This window comes from Herpailurus yagouaroundi, unplaced genomic scaffold, assembly GCF_014898765.1.
Source record: "Herpailurus yagouaroundi ecotype Mexico unplaced genomic scaffold, PumYag 185, whole genome shotgun sequence".
Classification (NCBI taxonomy): Eukaryota; Metazoa; Chordata; class Mammalia; order Carnivora; family Felidae; genus Herpailurus; species Herpailurus yagouaroundi.
This window is the reverse complement of record NW_024412416.1, coordinates 4278459-4298738: the sequence shown is the minus strand read 5'-3', so window position 1 is coordinate 4298738 and position 20280 is coordinate 4278459. Positions and strand designations below refer to the sequence as shown.

General features: G+C 54.5%; 2 protein-coding genes across 6 annotated transcripts in view; both read right to left on the bottom strand.

Annotated features, from left to right (window-relative positions):
- The window catches only part of CPEB1 (cytoplasmic polyadenylation element binding protein 1), a 91988-nt gene extending 91515 nt beyond the window's left edge, over positions 1–473 (bottom strand). Inside the window, exon 1 of one of the 2 annotated variants that reach the window (XM_040493547.1) lies at positions 345–473. Coding sequence is in view for 1 of the 2 variants with exons in the window: in XM_040493543.1 (XP_040349477.1) it covers positions 6–20 (15 nt within the window). In the remaining variant the exon portion in view is untranslated. Of the gene's footprint in view, positions 1–5; positions 104–344 lie in introns of those variants that run through there. The other variant, XM_040493543.1, reaches the window with a different exon arrangement.
- An 8317-nt stretch (positions 474–8790) lies between these two features.
- Positions 8791–20280, bottom strand: part of AP3B2 (adaptor related protein complex 3 subunit beta 2) — a 34513-nt gene continuing 23023 nt past the window's right edge. For all 4 annotated transcript variants that reach the window (XM_040493531.1, XM_040493530.1, XM_040493529.1 and 1 more), the window contains 12 exons: positions 16695–16881; positions 15336–15454; positions 14841–14949; positions 14436–14553; positions 13857–14040; positions 13622–13682; positions 13187–13293; positions 12770–12998; positions 12257–12341; positions 11950–12047; positions 9348–9486; positions 8791–9243 (listed from right to left, as the gene is read on the bottom strand). In XM_040493531.1, the coding sequence (XP_040349465.1) occupies positions 9093–9243; positions 9348–9486; positions 11950–12047; positions 12257–12341; positions 12770–12998; positions 13187–13293; positions 13622–13682; positions 13857–14040; positions 14436–14553; positions 14841–14949; positions 15336–15454; positions 16695–16881 (1587 nt within the window). In that variant the 3' untranslated portion in view covers positions 8791–9092. The remainder of the gene's footprint in view (positions 9244–9347; positions 9487–11949; positions 12048–12256; positions 12342–12769; positions 12999–13186; positions 13294–13621; positions 13683–13856; positions 14041–14435; positions 14554–14840; positions 14950–15335; positions 15455–16694; positions 16882–20280) is intronic.

Sequence of the window (20280 nt, the reverse complement as noted above, 5' to 3'; positions counted from 1 at the left end):
CTTACCAGCGGGAACGCCATGGGGCCGGCGTGGCCCTGCGGGACGGACGGGCCGGCCGGCGGGCGGCGAGCCGGCGCGGCAAAGGACGCGCAGACACGTGGGCACTATTTTTGCAGCAAGCCGCACACAGCGCCGCGCCCCGGGCCGTTTATAAAGCCCCGCGGGGCCGCGCCCCCCCCCCCCCGCCCCGGCCGGATGCGAAGCACCTGTGTCGGCCCCGCCCGGGCCCCCGCCTCCGCCCGCCCCGCCCCTCCCTGCAGGCCCGGCCGAGGGCTCGGCCGCCCACCCGGAGCTGGGCTCCAGGACCGGGAGGCCAGAGGCCCACGCTTGAGCGCGCTACTCACCTAGTGACCCTGCCCAAGTCACTTCTCTGCGGGGCCTCACTTTTCCCCGTGTGGGACTTACAAGCCGCTGCGACGCGGCGGCGGTGTGGTTTGTCAGGAGAGCCCCGTGCCGGTGCTCCTGTTCTTCCAAGGACCCCTCCAGGGCGGGAGCCGGCCCTGCGCGCCCCTGCCCTAGCCCGTGCCCTTGCCCCTGTTCCCGGACTCCGGCAGGCGCGCGCTCACACTAGATCGGCTGCTCCCGGGGCTGGAAGGGGGGCGCGTCGGGGGATTCCGGAAACTTCCTAAGACACTCGGGGTCCTCTTTGGGCCGCAGTTCCCTGGGGAAACCAATCCCGACGCTCCTGCCGGACTGTGATGGGACTTGACGGAGTGGGGACGAGGGACAGGGCGGCGGCCACGGGGCAGGAGAAACCACCGTGATCCCGGCTGTCGTCAGGAAAGGCGACCTGGGTAGCGGTCTGGAGCCCCCAAGCAAGCGCAGAGGCGGAGATGGCATTCCAGGCGGGAGACCCAGCAAAGGCAGGGAGGAGAATGGAACAGAGAGGCTCAATTTGACCAGGACGTAAGGGGAATGTGTGCCGACACCACAGGAGGGAAGCCTGGGCCCAGTTTGTGAAGTGCCTTTATTTTGCAGACAGCAGGGAACTATTAAGAATTGTAAACAGGAGAATGGCAGTATCAGGTCTCTTAAGATGTTACTGGAGACTTAGCAGTGGCTGGGGAGAAACAGGGACTGGAGTGAGGAGGAGAGGGACCAGCGTTCGCAGAACATTACTGAGTGTTTCACATGTTATCTCATCGTCCTAACACTGTTTAGAAAGCATTTATTATGCACAAGGCTCCTCCTGGCAGTTGGGAAAACAGGACTGCTGACTTCCTGGCAGGCTGGTGAGGCTGGCCTAGATCTAATGGCTAAGGCGGGGGCGGGGGGGGGGGGTAGGTAACAGTAGGTTTCTGTGGATGGAGAGGAAGTCAAGGGCCTAACCTAGTGTTTCAGGAGGATTACCCTAGAAGGTGGCCAGGGTAAGAACAGACGGAGTGGAAGCGCACAGGAGGACTCAGTGACAGTGAAAGTTAGCCAGTCTCAGACACATCCTCCTGCGGGGAGCTTCCTTGGATTGCTGGGGTCACGGGCAGAGAGGACGATGGCTGCAGGAGTGGGACAAAAGGGGGCCCTGGCCTCCCCTACCCATAACTGTTCTACCCTCTTCCTGATTAGCCACCGGCCCCCATCCTCAAGGCAGCCCATTCCAGCTACCCAGAAAACCATACCTTGTGACTCAGCGGCACTGGGACCTTCCTTCAGGGGTTCCTTCCTGGAGCCCTTCCTTCTTGGGGAGCAGCCCACCCCCAAGTTTTACTCTGGCCGACAACATAGGACAGCTGGTCTGAAGTGGTGTATCTTGCTTGTCTTAGGGGATGCCAACCTAGATAGATAGATAGATAGATAGATAGATAGATAGATAGATATCACAGGAGCCCATGTAAGGGCCGGTGAGAGCACCGGAAAGGCCCAAGGCATATCCGAAGGGGCAATTCGCTGATGGATACCATGCAGGAATGAGGTCCCAGCCTAGCTGGATCTTTTAGGACAATCCGGCTTGTCTTAGGTTTTTTGTTTTAACGTGAAATCTTCCCAATTTTAAATTTGGTCACTAATTCAAATTAAAAGAGCCAAGCCCAATATGTCTAGGGGCCCCATCCAGCCCTCTTGCGGCAAACTTGTGTGCATCCTTCCTCCTCCTTGACCCAAAGCTGAACAAGATAAGAATCTGAAACCTGGGCTAGTGCCCAAGGGAATAAGTATCTGGGAGCTCTTTCATATTTTAAAGCTCCTAGCCATAAGAAAATGAATGCATCTTTCAGGTGACTTGGAACAGAAATTGCTGCTGCTTAAATCCCTCTTCCTAAACTTGCTGTTGCAATAAGAGCTGACCTTCCCTGAGCACTCACTGTGCACTTGGCACTGTTCTAAGTGTTTTACCTGTGTTCAATGAGAAAATGGAAGCAAAAGAAAAAAGACCACGAAGTAACTAGCCTAAGGACTCCCAGGTAGAAATGGAAGAGTGGGAGCTCAAACCCAGACAGCCTTCCTGCTCCAGAGCCTGAAGTCTCTACCAGATGAGAACAAGATTCCCAGCACCCTGATGTGTGCACTTCCTTCAGACTGACCCCAGAGCTCCTTACATAGTGAAGGAAGGGGTGGCTGAGTCAAAATACAGTCATGGCCTCAGGTGTGGCCATGCCCCTGTGCTCCCTGCCCACACTTGGCCATGCCTACAGATAGAACAGGAAGAACAGTACCTCTGACTGGAAGGTGTCCACGATCCACAGGGTAGGATGTGGAAAGCAGCAGAGGTGGAGATATTAAATGACTCCGTTAAGTCTCCACAGCTGGTCACTGGCAGAAGTAGCAGGAACAAATAGGCAGCATTATCCATTCTCAGAGTCAACAAACAGCCTTTTGAGCCTAGCTATGCCTGGCACCGTCTCTGTAGTCAAGCCCAAGATTTACAATACAGGTTTTAAGTGTAACGGTAATTGGCCGGACTAAGTTTTAAACGCGTATGCTAGGAGGACGGGAGGGACCCTCCAGTCTTTTATATGCTCAGGTGCTCAGTGCTTCCACAGCAGGCAGAGAGCCGAAAGAACAAAAGACAGTGCTGGAAGAACATAATTTTTCCGGTTGCAAAAGATCAGGAGGGGGATTTACTGAGGAACTCAAGACCATGAGGTAACGTCAGCGCACGGTCTCTGCTAGACTTTTCCCATGCTCCGCGCAGAAGAAAGCATGTTCTTTGTTGTCGCTGTTGTTTATGTCTTTTAAAGTGGGACTTAAAAATGTGGATCAGCCCCTCCTTTCATCATACACAAATGTAAATTTAAAGTGGGTTAAAGATATAAACGTGAAAGGCATTACTGGAAATTTTCTAGAAGAAAATATTAGAATATTTTATTACCTCCGAGTATGGGTGAATTTTGTAAATGAGAAACAAAAACCACAGGACATAAAGGAAGATTGATAAATTTGGCCACATTGGAATTTAAAACTTTGATTTAACAAAAGATTTTTTTTAATTTAAAAAAACAAGTCATAGACTTGAAGGAGATATCAGCAATGTGAGATCTATAAAGGACTAGTTTCCAGAAGACATAAGAACTTCTACAATCAATGAGGAAAAAAAGACAACCCTATAGAAAAAAGGACAAAAGATGGGAATAGGCAATGGACAGAAACTGGAAACCCAAATGGCCAACAAACACATCACTAGATGTGTGCCCTCAGCAATAACCAGGGAAATGCAAATGAAACCACAGTGGATACCATTCACACCTCTCACACAGACCAAATGACAAAGTTTCACTATCCCAGTGGCAGGATCACCACCAGTGAGGGTATAAACTGGCTCCCCGACTTTGAGTTTTGTTTTTCCTTTCTACATGCTTTGAATTGAGGGATAACACGTATAGTATGGAATGCACAAATCTTAAGTGTACAGCTCATTAACTTTTTACCTACATATATACAGGTAACTATCACCCACATCAAGGCCTGGAATCTTTACAGAACCCTATACGGTTCCGTCATGCTCTTCCCACTTTATACCTCACTCCTCGGGGTAACTATTATTCTTACTGACTTCCTGACATTCATCCTGCCTGTTGTAGAATTTCATATAAGATTTGGTCTCTTCCCCTCAACGTGATATCTGTGCGATTCACCCATGTGGTCGCATGTGGCAATAGTTCAGTCCTCTGTATTGTTAAGTAGTATTCCTTGGTACGGCTATACTGAATTTGTTTCTCCATTCTCCTGTTGATTGGTATTTGAATTGTTTCTAGTTTGGGGACTCATGAACACAAGTGCTGTGACCATTCTTGACATCAGGTATAGCTCCTCTGGTGATTTGTGAAGCTGCAGGTGTGTAAGCTCTATGACCCAGCGATTCTACTCCTAGGGAAATGTAGAGAAATGTTTGCACGTGTTAAAGGAGACAGGAGTAAAAATGCCAATAGCTGAATCATGTATAATTGCAAAAATAAAATAACCACCTTAAATGCCCACCAGCAGGAGAATGGACCAATAAGTTGTGGTATAGTCATACAATGGAATATCATATATAAGGAAAAGTAAATGAAATAAAACCAGTTACAGAAACAGAAATGACTCAGAAATAATATTGAGTGAAAAAAGCAGGAGGAAGGATACACACATACTTTACGATGCCATTTATGTAAAAATTTAGGGGCACCTGTGTGGCTCAGTTGATTAAGCATCCAACTCTTGATCTCGGCTCAGGTCATGATCTCATGGTTCGTGAGTTCAAGCCCCACACCAGGCTCCGTGCTGATGGTGCGGAACCTGCTTGGGATTCTGTCTCCTTCTCTCTGCCCCTCCCCTGCTTGTTCTCTCTCTCTCTCTCTCTCTCTCTCTCTCTCTCTCTCCCCTCCCCTCAAAATAAATAAAAAAACATAAAAAATAAAACACGTAGTACACTGTTATCACGAAGTACCATATCACATGTTGTTTAGGGACACATCCATATGTAGTAAAAGTACAAAACAAAAATGCATGGCGTTGGTAAATGCAAAATTCCAAATCGGTGAGGAGGGAAGAGTCTGTGAAATGAGTATGAGAAGTATTGCCTGGATTGATAAATGTTTCAGTCCTTAAGGCCAGGAATCAGTACACTAGTGGTTGTTATTTTAGTCTTTAAACAGCACAGTTTTTGGGGGGGGCGCCTGGGTGACTCAGTCAGTTGGGCATCTGACTTTGGCTCAGGTCATGATCTCGTGATTCACGAGTCTGAGCCCCGCATCGGGCTCTGTGCTGACAGCTCAGAGCCTGGAGCCTGCTTCGGAGTCTGTGTCTCTCTCTCTCTCTCTCTGCCCATCCCTGTTCGTGCTCTTTCTCTCTCTCTGAAAAATAAACATGAAAAAAAAAAATAAATATCACACTTTTTCAAAGCAATGAGGGACAGAGATTATTAAAGGCAGAGGTGTGCTGGCAGACGTCTGACAATTGGCTGTGGGGAGGGCCAGCCATCTGCAGTATTCACCTATTTCTGTGGCGTAAATACTCCCACCACAGCTGATTTCAAACTACCAGCGTGACACTACCCAGCTCACAGAATTCCTGGAGGCGTGACAGTCGGTGCTCGGAGCCAGCGCCAGCCTGCTCCAGCACAGCACTGACGCTGAACGTCAGAGCAAAGTGCTCGGAAGGCCAGAGACCAGAGCCCTGGCCGCCTCTAAGGACCTTTCCAACGCCCTAGGAGATGGGTCGGGGTTGGATTGTCTTCACGTGTGGCTGTAAAGTGAACCCCAAACAACAGCTTGAAACAACAAGAGTGTATGGCCTCGGACAATTTCTGCGGGTCAGGAATCCGAGGATGACTTAGCTGGGTGGTTCTGGCTCGGGATCCCCCCGCCCCAGGGATGCAGCTGGGCTGTCCGCCAGAGCCGCAGTCATCGGAAGCTGTGCCTGGAGCTGCAGGTCTGCCTCGTGGCTCGCTCCAGCGGCCCCTGGCAAAGCCTCAGCCCCTGGTCACGTGGAGCTCTCCACAGGGCTGCTGGCTTTAGCTCAAGACATGGCTCCCGGCCCTCTCCAGAGCAAAGGACCAGATGGAGAAAGACAGAAAGATGCGGGGATGGAGGCGCGCTGACTTGTATAACCGCATCTCAGAAAGGACGGACCGTCACTGCGGCCGACGGCCGCCGTGCACGCACACGGAGCCTGATGGAAGGTAGGAGGCGATGGCCCGAGGGCGAGGATGCCAGGAAGCAGGGATCCCTGGGGGCCGTCCTGGAGGTCAGCGGCCACACTGATCACACTGAGGGCTGGTTGTCCTGAGCCACTTGTAAATGGGTCAGAGATGCCCGGGGTCTCAGCACCAGGAGAACCCAAGAGGCCCTGGGCTTGGTTTCCAGCTAAGGAAACCAAGTTTAGGGGTTTATTTGCAAGAACGCAGCTGCTCTTGTCAGGATCCCGGGGCCTCAGTCTGGCCTTGCCCTGGGGAGAAGGACCACGCCTCACCCTCTCCCACCCTCCCCTCCTCCGTGCCTTCCCTCTGCAGGTGCAGGTGCTGGGGTTCTGGCACATAAAGGCCTAGATCAAGGTCACCTTGCCCAAGCCCTGACGAGTTCCTTCTTTCCCAGAGCTGCTCCCTCACGTTCTCCTTCAGTTAAAGCAAGAAGACAACCCGGCTTATTTCCACATACACGGGGTGGTCGGTGCCTCTGCCACGGGGGGTGGTCGGTGTCCTCGTGGCCCCAGAGAGCAGCACAGGCCAGCACGTCGGCACTGCCCGACACAAGTCCACGCCGGCCTTCTGGGATCCCACTGACAACTGGAGTCTGGTGTCAGACCGTCTCGAAGCTCCGTGACCTCTGAGCAAAACAAAACACTGCCGCAAACTGGAAGGCAGCCTGAGGTGGGTGTGCCGTCACACTCAGTCTCTTGTTTACACGGGTTATTCATCAAATTGCACACTTGTGATCTGTACAGTTTTCTACATGAATATTATGTTTCCATTTACATTTCTCAAATAGTATTTTTTAAAACAGTCCCTTAAAAATACAGACAGGGACGTATGTGTCTTGCGTCTTCCCAGATCGCAGACAGAAGACAAGCATTCTTTCTTTCCAGGTACCAGGGAGAAGCTGGGAAGGTGTGTGGTTGCTAAAAGTTCCAGCATTCGGGATTCTCGCTCAGGGTTAGAGCTCCCCTTTCTCAGAGGCTGTGGGAGTCCGGGCTGTGAGCTCCTGGAGAGGGGTCAGGGGGTACGCTTCCGGCTCCTAACAGAGTCCATCTGGGACCTTTGTTGCAAAGCACAGAATCGTTGGTAATTCTCTGATGGTCCTGTTCAAATTCCCTGGGAAACTGCTCTCACCTTCTTATGCTGTGGGCAGTGCTGATTCAGTGACAGAAATGAGAACAAGTCGACCATTCGAGTGGCCCTTGACTGGCAGATCAGTCCCATCTCCAAACCTGCAGTGACAAAAAACAGTGATCCCAGGGAGACTGTGGGGCTCCAAGGCTCCTCACGAAGCAGTGGCTGCAGCTGCTCTCTGGTGCCACAGAGCCCGGCAAGTCCCCAGAGACGGAGGTGGGGGTGTCCCCTGGGTGTCCCCTATGGGAGGATGGAACACCTGCCGCACCTGTCTTTACCCTGCAGAGACTCGCTCGGGGTTGGGGCAACAGGGCTGTGAGAAGATACCGCCAAGGGACAAGTCTGAAGCACAGAGGATCGGAAGCTGAGGCATCGTGTCTCAAACCATCATTGAGTGTGTTCCTTGTAACCCAGGCAGTCACAGTGTTCGGGGGGGGGGGGCGGGCGCGGGGAGTGTTCCAAAGTCAGAACTGAGTTTGGGTAACACTTCCCTAGCCCCTTTGGGGATGGTTAGGTCACAGTGCAAATTGTCATGGTAAAGGCGCTGAGAAGGCCTGTGGGAAGTAACCTTGTTTCATTTAAACCCATTATTCTGAAACTTATTGATCACAGACTCGTGTTGTTGTTGTTGGAATACATGCTACTGTGTTGTTTTTTACACCTTTTGGGACCCCTGCTCACTCGGCCTCTTTCCTCACCAGGAAAGGCATCAAGGAGGGCCATGACCCTGACGACCACCTCCAGAAGGCTTGTCCCAGGGGCAGGGGCTCCCTCCACATCTTCACCGCACACGTGTATCCACAGAGCGACGGCATCTGCCACCGGGACCTTGTTAGAAATGCAGAATCTGGGGGCACCTGGGTGGCTCCGTCGGTTAAGCTTCCAACTTCAGCTCAGGTCATGATCTCATGGTTTGTGAGTTCGAGCCCCCCATCCGGCTGTCGGCTGTCAGCGCAGAGCCTGCTTCAGATCCTGTCTCCCTCTCTCTCTCTTGCACTCCCCCCACCCACGCGTGTGCACTCTCTCTATGCAGGCTCTCAGGCCCCACCACAGACACTGATCAGAATCTGCATGTTAACGAAATCTGCAAGTGATCTGATGCTGGGCTGTTTGAGAAGCACTTTCCATCTCTTTCCTGTTCTTCCCCTTCCGGGAGGGCTGTTCGGGTCATCTCCCCAGCAAGGTGGGGGCTCCACAGTTGACATATTCTGAACTTCGCGCCTATGTTTGCGGAGTCCCCCACATTATGAGTCTCTCCCAAAGAGAGGCCCAGGAGGGAAATCCAGGGGGACCAATAATCACCGGAAAGGCCTTGCTTTTGCAGGACCAAGGAGTTCTTCCGGCTTGGCCTTCCCATCCCTGCTTGGATGTCTCTTCCGCACACATGCCTGGGGACTAAGGGATCGTCACCTTGGGGTACAACCAGAGTCACCTATGAGAGTCAGTCACAGCCGTCCCTAGAAAGTAATGATCTTTCACAAGGGTCACATGGTCACACTTAGCAGCTGTCTCCCCTGGATCCCCTCAGAAGGAAGGAAAGCTGAGCCAGCACGTAGGGAGAAGACACTTTATTGGGATGTTGCTGCAGAAATAGCTACAGAAAACCGGGAAGACTGGAGGGAGCGGCTCCCCCAACACAGGCTGCTAGGGGACCCACAGGGCGGGGGAGGGGCTGCGGGGGAGCCTGGTAGTGACTAGAGGGCAAGAGTCCCCCCCCCCCCCCACCGATGCTCTCTGGCATGAGGAAACTGCTATGAGAGAGAGAGAGAGAGAGAGGAAAGACAAGTGGAGCTAACAGCCCAGATGTCATGAGGGAGAGAGAAGCAGGAGTCAAAGAGGTCACAGCCCTCGGGAATCACTGGGTCAGAGCCTGCACCACGTCCTTCACCAGCATGGTGCCGATCACCATCTTCTCGCTGTTGACGGTCAGCTGGGCGGCTCCAGTGGGCCGGGCGTCCAGGGTCAGCAGGACCAGGCTCCCACTAGTCAGCGTCCTCCCTGCAAATCTGCGGCGAGGGTAGAGGAAGGGTCTCGGCCTTTGGGCATGCGACCCTCCTGCAAAGCAGGCCTCCCTGAAGCCCGCCTCTCCCCTCTGCTGGGGGCTGAGTACCTGTACTCATCAGAGGCCCCACAAGGGACACGACCCAGGTTGGCAACGGCAGTCACTCTCTGCACCACGATGTGGTCATTCCGACAGGTGTCTGGCAGCGTGAGCTTCTCTGTGATCTCGCTCATGCCTGTCAGCTTTCCTGAGGACAGAGGTCGTGATGAGGGCGGAGGCCACACGGTCCAGAGGCTGGCTCCTGAGTCTGACCACGGGGTATCCTCACCAAGTTCTCCTCAGGCTGGCAGGTCTCATGCTAAGAGCGGGTGTGAACCTCTCTCTGTCTTGAGCAGGGGCTACTTTCCTCCTGGACCACACCCTCCTTTGGGAAGCCAGCCTCCCCACCCCACCCCACCCCACCCAGGGCTCTATCCATGTTGTTGACCAAAGACTGACTTGGCACTTCCCCAGCGTCAGACATCCGGGCGACCATCCCCTTGGGAGGGAGGCACCAGTGGACATGGTGGCCAGTCAGCTTGGAGAGGAGCTCAAGGAGGCAACGGCTCCGTACCTGGCCAGGGCTCCCAAAGCCCCCAGGCATCCACAACCTCTCCTCTACAGGGCTGACCTCTCCTCTCCACTCGCACACTCCAGGCCAGCCATGCGACACCCTGTCTGCCCTCCTGCCACCTCCTCTTCAGCCCCTGTCCCCTCCCTGCTGCTTCCCCTCTCCTCCTTTTGAGAACGGACATCCCTCTCCTGCTGCCCCTGCCTCTCCTAATTCCAGACTAGTGACATTTCCTTGCCTCATCCCTTCACTCTCCCCACGTCCAAGTCTCCAAGTCCCTAAAAAGTCCCCTCTGGAAGCAAGACTCCCGCCTCATGCCACCGCCGTGCATCCCTCCCTTGCGTGGCCAAAGTCCTCCCAAGAGGGCTCCGCTTCCCCAAGCCCTGGTCTCCTCCAACCCGCTGCAGATGGCCTCTGTCTCCCTGGGCGATGGCCTGCTCTCTGATGTGGGCAGCCTCCTGCCTGCTGGAGCTGAAGGTCTTGGGTCATCCTGGCCTGTAGACCACCCCAGGGCACCCTTGTGCCTCCTCATCTCTCCTGGTTCCCCTTCCACCTCTTACTCTGTTCCTTCTCTTCACCCCTCCCCTCCTTCTTCTCCGGAAGCATGCGGGTTTTCCACAAGGAAGTTCCTTGGCCTTCTTATCTTCCCACCCATCTCTCTGCCAGGGGGATCTAACTCATACTCACAGCTTTGGCTGTCACCTCCATCACCTCTGTACTCATGACTCTGGCCTAGAGGTGTTTCTGGGGCACAGACCCGCATCTTCAGTGGCTTATTAAACACCTCCTCCTGAATTTCCCAAATGCACCTCACATTCCTCTTATCTGAAGCCAACCATGATCTTCCCTCCTCCCCTGCCTAACCCATTCCTCCTTCTTCCAGATCGGGGCTCGGCACATTACAGACCACAGGCCAGATCCAGCCTGCCAGCTGTACGGCCCACAATGGTTTTTATATTTTTAAAACACTGGGGGGAAAAATCAAAAGGTTAATATTTCGTGACATATGAAAATTATGTGAAATTCAAATTTAACTGTCCATAAATAGAATTTTATTGGAACACAGCCACGCTCGTTCATTTACACGTTATCTGGGGCTGTTTTGCGTTAATAGCAGCAGAGCCGAGTAACTGTAGCAGAGACCACGTGGCCCACAAAGCCTAAAACGTTTGCTTTCCGGCCCATTACGGAAAAAAGTTTGCCGAGTCCTGGTCTAGGGGAAGGGCACCGAGTTCTCCCTGCCATCCCCACAAACCTCCCTCTTCTCCTTCTCAGGGCAGCTGCCCACGGCTGCCCCCTACCCCCTACCCCCTACCCACCCAGCCCTGCATTCCCTCTGCTGTGGCTCTCATCTGGTTCCCACCTTCTCTCACCAGATCTACTGCAATAGCCTTATAGTCACAGAATTTAGGCCAAGGTCACACACCAAGTGAGTGGCGGGGTCAGAATTTCAAGCCAGGACTCACAAAGCCCCATGTTTCTCCTGCTTAGGCTGTCCCGCCTCTGTTCCCCACTGCAGGCTCCCCCCAGTCCAGTCCTTGCTGTGGGTGCTGCCAGATCCCCCTTGCTGAGGCAGAGGCCTGAAGCTGGCCCCTTCCTCAGACACCTTTGGCGACCTCTGCACTGTTAGGAAAATGAAGTCTAACGAAGTCCTAATCTCTCTCACAGCAGAGGTGGACCTGATAACTTTGGTGACCCCTTCCAGCTCTGAAATTCTGGGACTGAAATGCTTTAGCACAGCATTCAAGACTTCCAGATGCTAGACCAAACATCTCATTTTCAGCTTTGTTCTTATTACCTCTGTGTACTACGGACTCCTAAGCTCCAAACCAAATTGTCTTTCTCCTCAGTTCCTGCGAACTTTCACCGACACGTACTCATGATATTTTCCCAAGCTGGAATGCAGGCCTAGAATTTTCTGCCTGGCTGAGTCCTGCTCTCTCCAAAGCTTCACTGAAGTGTCCCACCCTCTGTGAAGCCTTTGCCAGAGGCCCACACTCTGACGATGCTGAGGCCCTTCCAGCAGGACTGCACCATGAGCTTCCAGGGCCCCAGTGGGTGGTGCCGAGCCCCTCCCTGTCCACCCTGGGGAGCACTCACCCTGTTCCTTCTTGAACTCATTCTCGCTCATGAACACGGGGGCCATCAGCTCCCCAACGGGTGGCTGAATGGAGACGTAGAACTGCCGGGTTTGGGTACTGGGAAGGGTGGGGAGGAAATGGAGGGAGAGGAAATGAAGTGAGGCACCTTTTCCCCTCACCTCCCACTTTGGAGGCAACAAAGAGTGAGAGAAGATCTGAGAGCTTGGGATGACTTCTGAACCCAGCCGGTCATGATGTATCCCTGACATTCTGCCCCCTCCCCTCTCCAGCCCACCCTCCCACCCCACCCTGAGTTGGATACACACCACAGCTGGAAGTTGGCTGCCTGGGTGGAGTCACAGAAATTAATGCCCATTACAGCAGTGACAGATTCTCCGGGTGCCAGTGACTCTGCAGTGGTATGGGGCAGGGAAAGGGGGACAGGGAAAGATACTGTCACCTGATAGGTCTGGAAGCCAGACCCATTCTCTCCTCCACTGCCAGAGCTGACCACCCCTCTATGCACTCCTGGCTTTCTAGGTCCCTGGAGTCTTTCCCGGTTTTCTTCTGAATTCTAAATACCCTTTTCCCACCCACCCTTACCTCATGTCAGTCAGTCCTGAAACAACCAAGGCCCATACTGTCTGCCTCAAGCACCTTCTGCCCTGATACAAACGTGCTTGTTTCCTAGTTTGTACTATCTACAAGGGCACGATCATGTTAGATGCCCTCTTTGAGCCCTCATGGCCTGGCCTGGCACCGAGGGGGCATCAGCAGCCACAGAAAGACTGACACTGCCCAGGAGCCCCCTCCTCCAACATGTCCAAGGCCCTCCGTACCGATTTCAGGGAACTCCTGGATGCTGATGCCGGCGGGCAGTTTGGGGGTGCCCACGTGCAGGCCCTTGATGGGGGTATCAGAGCTGTTGGAGAAGTGGATGTGCACAGATACCATGTGGGGGTCCCCAGAGAAAGGCTGGCGACTGAAGGTGTAGTCCACGGCCAGCCCCTCACCGGCTACACGGTGCAGCAGCTCCTGCCTCCCAACACCTACCACTGGACTCAGCAGCTGGAGGGGTGGAGGAGGGCCAGTATGGAAATGAACAAGGAGACAGCCTGTCCCTGCCTTGTCCTCACCTGGGGTCACCCAGCAATGGGGACTCAAAGCTATCCCCTACATCACACCCCTCCTCCACACACACAAATCCACACTGTAAGATGCACCCCAGACATGTGCCCCTCCCCCATCCCACTCACTGAGGGCACCAGCGGGGAGTCTGTGAGCGTCAGGCCCTCCAGGTCAGTAGCCAGACTGGTGGACACGATCGTGGGGGGAGACACAGGCTGGACACTGGGAGGGGTGACTGTGGGAGCAGATGAGGAAGGCTACGATGAGGGAGGCAACGTGGAATCGGCTTGGATTGAGCAGGGAACCCAAAGCTCAGGGAAGGAGATGGTTCAGCACCATGGACAGCGAAGCACGTGGCATCCTGGGGGCTCTTACAGGAACACCAGGTCCTGTATCCCAACCCCACACCTGGGGAGGCTGTCCCTCCGCCCTCTTGGCCCCAAAAGTGTGTTCCGTCTGCTCCCCTTACCCCAGAGCCCTGGGGAACCTAATCCAGAGCTCCTAGGGACCTTCCTAAGCCACCTTCCCAAGGTCTTCCCCCAGTGACTTCTACCCAAACTCACAATCCTCTAGGTCAAGCAGGGAGATCTCCTTGGCTACCGGGGCGCTTTTGCCACTGGGAGGCTGAAAGACAAAAATGGGATACAGGTGCAGGAGGAGAGCACCTGGCCTGTTCTGGGTTGGGTAGATGATGCCATGGTCTATTCTAGATGGTTGGGGAGGTGACTGGCCTGCCTCAGGATGTGGGAAAGCCCCTGGCCCATGAGCCCACCCCCCTCTCTGCCCCAAGGCTCTCACTGTTTTTTTCCTCCAAGAGGCAGGTTCCGCCTGCTCCTCCTCCGTCTCTGATGTTCTCTCAGATTCTGATGAGCCACTGCTGGAATCGCTGTCCTCCTCTGAGGATGAACCTTCTCCCTGTCCCTCGGGCACCTTCTTCCTTTTCTTCATCTTCCTCTTCTCACCTTCCTCCTCACTCTGTTCACTGAAGGAGACGGGGTGAATGGGGCTCAGGCCCGGCCCGGACACACCTGCCCTCGCCTCACAGAAGAGCAGGAAAAGACCAGGAAAGTGGGGGGAGGGGAGGGAGCCTGAGCCAGTAGAGCCCAGCTGGGCTCCTATGTCTGGGCTCCAGTGAGAGCTCTAAACAGGCCTGGGTCCCTGGTCCCCCAATGCTTCTCCCTGCTGTTCCCATGAGGGGGCAGGCTCAGCACAGAGACCCCCTGTGGCCAGCCACAGCAGCCATCATGGGAGTACACTGGGGGTCTGAAGGCCCCACCAGATCAGGGGCTCTTAGAGTGGCTAAGGCTGAGCATTCCCCCTCCTTTTCCAGAGGAGACCCCTGAACCCCACCAGCCACCTGGCTGGCTCCCCTCTTACCTCTCACTGCTCCTCCCCTTCTCTTCCTCCTGGTCTTCACTATCAGACTCACTGCTGGACTCCCCAGAGCCGCTCTCACTGCTGCTCTTACTGTCCGAGGCACTCTCGGACTCGGGGTCTGTGGAGGAACTGTCTCAGACCCCCTCCCTGGGTGCAGACCTCCTTGGGTCCAGAGCAGGTGCCCTGGGGTCCCAGCTCGACTCAGCACTGAAGCTGCAGCCCCCTGAGCTGCCCCTGGCCCCAGATGCCAACCGGGCCAACCAGGACGCAGGTGGATGTGTATGGCACGTGCAATCCCTCAGGACCACCGACTCACACACAGATGCACACAAACTGGTGCGTGCCCCCGTGGGCACATGAGGCCATGTGAAGCACACAGAGTCCCCAGCTCTGCTCTCTCCTCACCGCTGTCTGCAGACTCTGTGGGGCCTGACTCCCCCTCTGAGTCAGAATAGAAGGGTTTCTCCTTCTCCTTCCTCTTCTCTCGATTGGAGCACTTGGTCCATTCTGGTACCTGGAAGTGGGGGTGGGGGGAGAGGAGCATTGAATCATGGCTGGGGAGGAGGAAGGAAAGCACAGGGCCTCTTTGCCTCTCACCCTGCCTCTTCTTGGGCCCTGCTTGGCCCTGTCTCCAAGAGGGAATGATGAGGTGGAGGGGAGGGGCAGCACAGGGTACGAGAGAGAGCACTGCACACAGAGCAGAGGGCACACGGCACACGGGCAGGGGGACCTCCGTGTATTCGCCCAACAGGCCCACGTGGGTCTCGATAAGGGACAGATCTTCTTCCTGCATGGGGGGAGGGTGTCAGGAGGGCTGGGCCAGCACGGCCAGGGCTCTCTGCTACCTGTGCCCCCCCGCCCCCCCCCCCCCCACACAATTGAACCCTTCACCCCGCTGACCTCCACGTTCCGCACAGATGGGTCTGGAGCCTCCTCTGGCCAGTCTGGGAGCTCCTGGTAGCCTGTGGCCTTGGCATTGAGCAGGTGGGACAGCGAGCCCAGCTGGAAGTGGTCCCGGTCTGGGGGTAGGGTTAGAGGTCAGGCCAGGAGTAGGTGTTAGGAAATGTCCTGGGAGTTGTCTCCCAGGTGGGGTGGTGATTCTGGCTGGGATCCCTCATCGAGGTAGACAAAAGGGGTGGGTGTGTCCTGTACGGGTTCCTCCACCTTCAGGAAGATAGGCCGGAGGGTCAGGTTGTCTGGCCTGGCTCAATCAGGAGCTGAGGTATGGGGCAGGTGGGACTGCGAGGGGGGGTAGGGGGATGGTGTGGGGAGAGGCTGCAGGCCCATCTATTTGGTTCTGCCTAACGGGGAAGCAGACATGTGAGTGAGGCTTCTCTTCCAAGGCAGCGGGGGCTGTGTGCCTCAGCATGGCCAGGCTTGGGAAGGAGGCCTAGATGGTATGAGGATAGCACCTGTGAAGAAGAGGCTGGCCAGGCTGGGGCGAGGAGGGGAAGGCAGCCTGGTCAGGCCCCGTGGGGAGAGGTGAGCAGTCTGAACGGGAGTGGGAGGAAGTCAAGGCCAGAGGTCCAGCCTGTGTATCGGAGACTTGTGAGCGGGGATGGGTTGGGAAGGAGAAAGGGACTTCCTCCGTCCTGGCAGACGTTCAAATCCGCCCCATCCCTCAGAATTTCCCTGTTCCTGAGGTCCAGGGAAGAGAAAAAAAATGAACAAAAAGACACCCAGGAGAACCGAGCTTTGTAAGGGAGCCAGGTCCCCTTCAGGATTCCGAGGTCCAGGGAGCCAGCTGGCGGACTGTCCCCTCCCAGCCTCTCTCAGGGCCCCTATCACAGGACACGAGCCCAAGGACAGAGGCAAGGCTGAAGGCCCAGCCTTTGGGCAGAGCTCCAGTGGCAGCCCAGAGCACCGGCAACTTTCTCAGGACTCTTAACAAATCTATACCTCTCCTCTGAATGCTGTTTGACTTCCCACCTTCCGGGGTCCTTGGTATTTAAATCTGGATACGTAGTGCTGGCTCAGGGAGGGAGGTGGACGGGGGCGCCAGACAAGAGAGGAGCAGGAGCCATGCTGGCTGGGAGGGCAGGGACTCAGGTGAGATGATGCTGGTGGTGGTTGTGGGTGGGGGCGGGGGGTGGGGTGAGGGGCAGAGAGACTGGCATTTCTCCCGAAGTCCTGGTGTCTGGCTAAGACTGGGACCTCAGGGGGAAGATCTGGGTATGGGGTCCTGGCCAGTTCCCCTCCTTCCCACCCCGCCTCCCCCGCCCCCCGCCCCTGGAGGTTACCCTTGACTTCAGCTCCCACCTTTGAAGGATGACTCCAACACTGGGGCTGGTTTGGGTGCCAGGAAGAGCTTCTTGGCATGGCGGCTGAGGGCCCCACCCTGCTCCGAGGGGACGATCAGCTGCCGGGTGAAGCGCGCTCGGTCACGAATGTCATAGTTCTGGTCGTACTTGGCCAGACTCAGCACATACTGGGTCAGCAGCTTGGTCTGGGGGACGAGAGGTGGGTCAGCAGCGGTCAGAGACAGCGGGGACACAGGGGGCCCTGCAGCAGATTCTGTAAGCCCCCACCTCAAGCGGTGTCTCTCTCCCAGCTGACGGGCGGCTGCCTCCACCCTCTTCCCCTCCCACCTACCCTCCCTTCATCCTGCCTTTCCTCTCCCCTCCCTGGCCCTGACTCCCGACCCCAGCTTTGACAGCTGCCGGGGGCCTGGTGAGAGAGGTCGCCCCTTTGCAATCTCCTCCCTCTTGGCCGTGAGCTCCATTCTTCCTGAGTCCGTGGTCCCCACTGTCCCAGGCCTAGCTCCTACCCCATTCCAGGGAGGGCCAGCCTCTTTACTTTAGGATGCTAGGGTGAAAGGAGGTCTAGACATTCTGCCGGAAATCTCACAGTTCTCAGCCTCCACCACACAGAGGAAAACTAGACAACAGAAGGAGTTGGCGGGGGGCACATGGGGATCCCATCGGTAGGGGCTGTCCTCATGCCCATTGATCCACGTGGTACATTCTGAGCAGCCCAGAGTCTCAGAGGCCATGACCTCCCCTGAAAGGTTCTAGAGAGCAAACTGCCTATGGGTCCACTGTCTGCAATCAAGGCAGCCACATCCTAGGACCCCAAATCTTGATTTCTGCCTTGATCCTGGCCTGCTCTAACCTGCCTTTATGACATGACAGGTAGCAGCTGTCATTCTAGCTCTGTGTGCTATGTAAGGAGCTTCACACGATCCCGTGTAATGTCCACAACTCTCCCGAGAGGTATGTGCAATTGCTCCCACTTACAGAGAAGCAGAGTCAGAAGTGACTTCTCTCAGATTAAGGAGCCAGTCACTGCTGCTTCTAGACCTGGGCCCGCCTGAGCCGGCAATCCACCTGCTTCCCGACACTGCCTACCTGCTGACATAGGGGGCTGCCCCATCCGGGTCTCCACCAAGCACATGCATCTCATGTCCGCGCAGCCAGAGTGCCTGGGGTAGCAGGACCCAAAGGAGGAGTCTGGAACCAACCTTGGTCTTCCTGAGGTTTATGGACATCCAGCCATTGGACATGGCTGATTCGGGTAACCCAGGGGGAGCGTCAGAAAGACGTCCAGGAGGGGTTTAGCCCCCAGACGCTGACCCAGAATCAGAGCTGCTGCTGTGGCAAAACTAGAGAGCCACTGTGACTCTCAGGTACCTACAACATGGCCCGCGGGATCTCCGTGGCCTCGCCTTCAGCTCAGTCCCGTCCAACAATAGGAGCACCTGCAACACTGTTCCCATCACAGGAAAGTACTCTCAACTCCATACTCTCCCACGTAGGACACCTCGCAATGGACTTCATCACAGACCTTCCCCTCCCTGGGCCAGACATCATTTGACTAGTCATGGCGGGCAGAGGTCCTTACCAACATGGTCTGATATCAAGATGCTGCCGATTCCCCTCTACAGACTTCCCAGCCGGCTGATCAGACATTCTCCCTCCCCCAAGTCCTTGGCTAGTTCTGGAAAGAAGTGTTAAAGATCTGCCTCCATCTGTGCACAGACTTAAATGCATATCAGCAGTCAACATAGGAAGGGGCTGGTTCACCCACAACACTGCAGCATTTGCTTATAACAGTTCATTACGCTTCTCCATCCCAAGAACCCATTCACCAGAAATGATGGCATCCAGTCTGCACCACCCAGACCCTCACCTCGTTCAGCCAGGATGTGCAGGATTTAGGGGTGGCTCAAGAGGGCCTGTGAGACACGCTTCAGTGCACCAAGAACAGAACAAGTTTCCTACGACTGGTGGGAATTCTTCCAGGGGAGAATTTTAAGTGAGGAACATGGACTCCTTTTTTTTTCTTTCTTTCTTTGATATTTATTTATTTTTGGGGAGAGTACAAGTGGGGAAGGGGCAGACAGAGGGGGAGAGAGGATCTAAAGCAGGCTCCACGCTGACAGGCTGACAGCAGCGAGCCTGATGTGGGGCTCGAACTGACAAACCGTGAGATCATGACCTGAGCCGAAGTTGGCCCCTCAACTGGCCTGAGCTACCCAGGTGCCCCACATGGGCTCCTTTTCAAGAACTGATGCCAACATACCTGCTACCTTGTAACCACCTGTTAAATCATACTGGGAAAGTGGCTCTTCAAAAACCTGAACCAAAATACATCCTGACCTCACATATAAAAACAAGCTCTAGGGGCGCCTGGGTGGTTCAGTTGGTTGAGTAACCAACTCAATCCTACCACCCAAAGGAACTGCATCCAGCCACCAACCAGCTCGGAAGCAAACCGTTCCCTGCAAAGCCCCCAGTGAGAGTCCAGCCTCTACCAAAAGGTCAGCCACAGCCTTCAGAAGACCTAGTGAAGACAGGCCTAGACTCTCGGCCCACAGAAGTCACGAGAAAATAAGCATGTCGTTCTAAGCCACTAAGTTTATGCTAACTTACTACACAGCAAGAGAAAACTATGATGGATTAAAAAAATACAAAAATAGAAAATAAATCTAGAGGAAATTATATGGGAAGTATTTAATTAACACATGAATGGGGAAACAGCTTTGTAAATACGAAGCCATCGGAAACAGAAATGAAAAAATTAACACATTAAAGGAGACACAGATGTGCAACTTCTGGATGACTATATACAGGGACCAGAAATGTTTCCTAAGGCTAAGGAAATAGATTATAAGATTGATGGTGGTCTTTTCTAAGTGGTAGACCTATGGCTAATTTAAACTTTTAATTATTATTTTTCTGGGTTTTCCAAACGTGTTATGATGACCATGCATTACGCTTATGATATTTTTTTAAAAAGTTAACCTTTTTTTTTTTTTAATTCTGCAGAACTTTATCAAAACATTCCATCCACTACAGATTTGAGCCCCCACCAGGCTCCCACCAGGCCTCCTCCCACACATCTCACCTGACATACAAAAAGCAAACTCACGCCCAAAAGAACTCCAGGCAGTTGCCCCCAGGTGCCACACCCCCAGGTGCTATAATGACCACCTTCACATCAAGCCTTCTGTCAGTCCATCTATTATCAGAGCTTTTGTGACCTCTGGCCTGGAACCGGATTGTCCGCTGAATCAGAGCGGGGCAGAACTTCATCTTGGCCACCGCCCAGGCCTCAGCCTGGGCCGGGATCTGGTATGCGCTGGGGGTCAGTAAGCTGGGAATGACTGGGATTGCTGTGGCCCGTAGCAGGCCCGGAATGTCACCCATAATACTGGCAGGGGGAAGCATCACCACTGTTTTGCAAGAACATCCTCCCAGAATGCCAAGGATTCCCTTTTCTCCACCACGCTGAGAACAGGCTGGGAAGCAAAAACGGAAAAAGGGAGGGTGGGAGAGAGGAGAAAACTCTCTTTATTGAATCCAAGAACCACTCTAAAGGGCCTGTGCCTGGGAAGACCCACCTT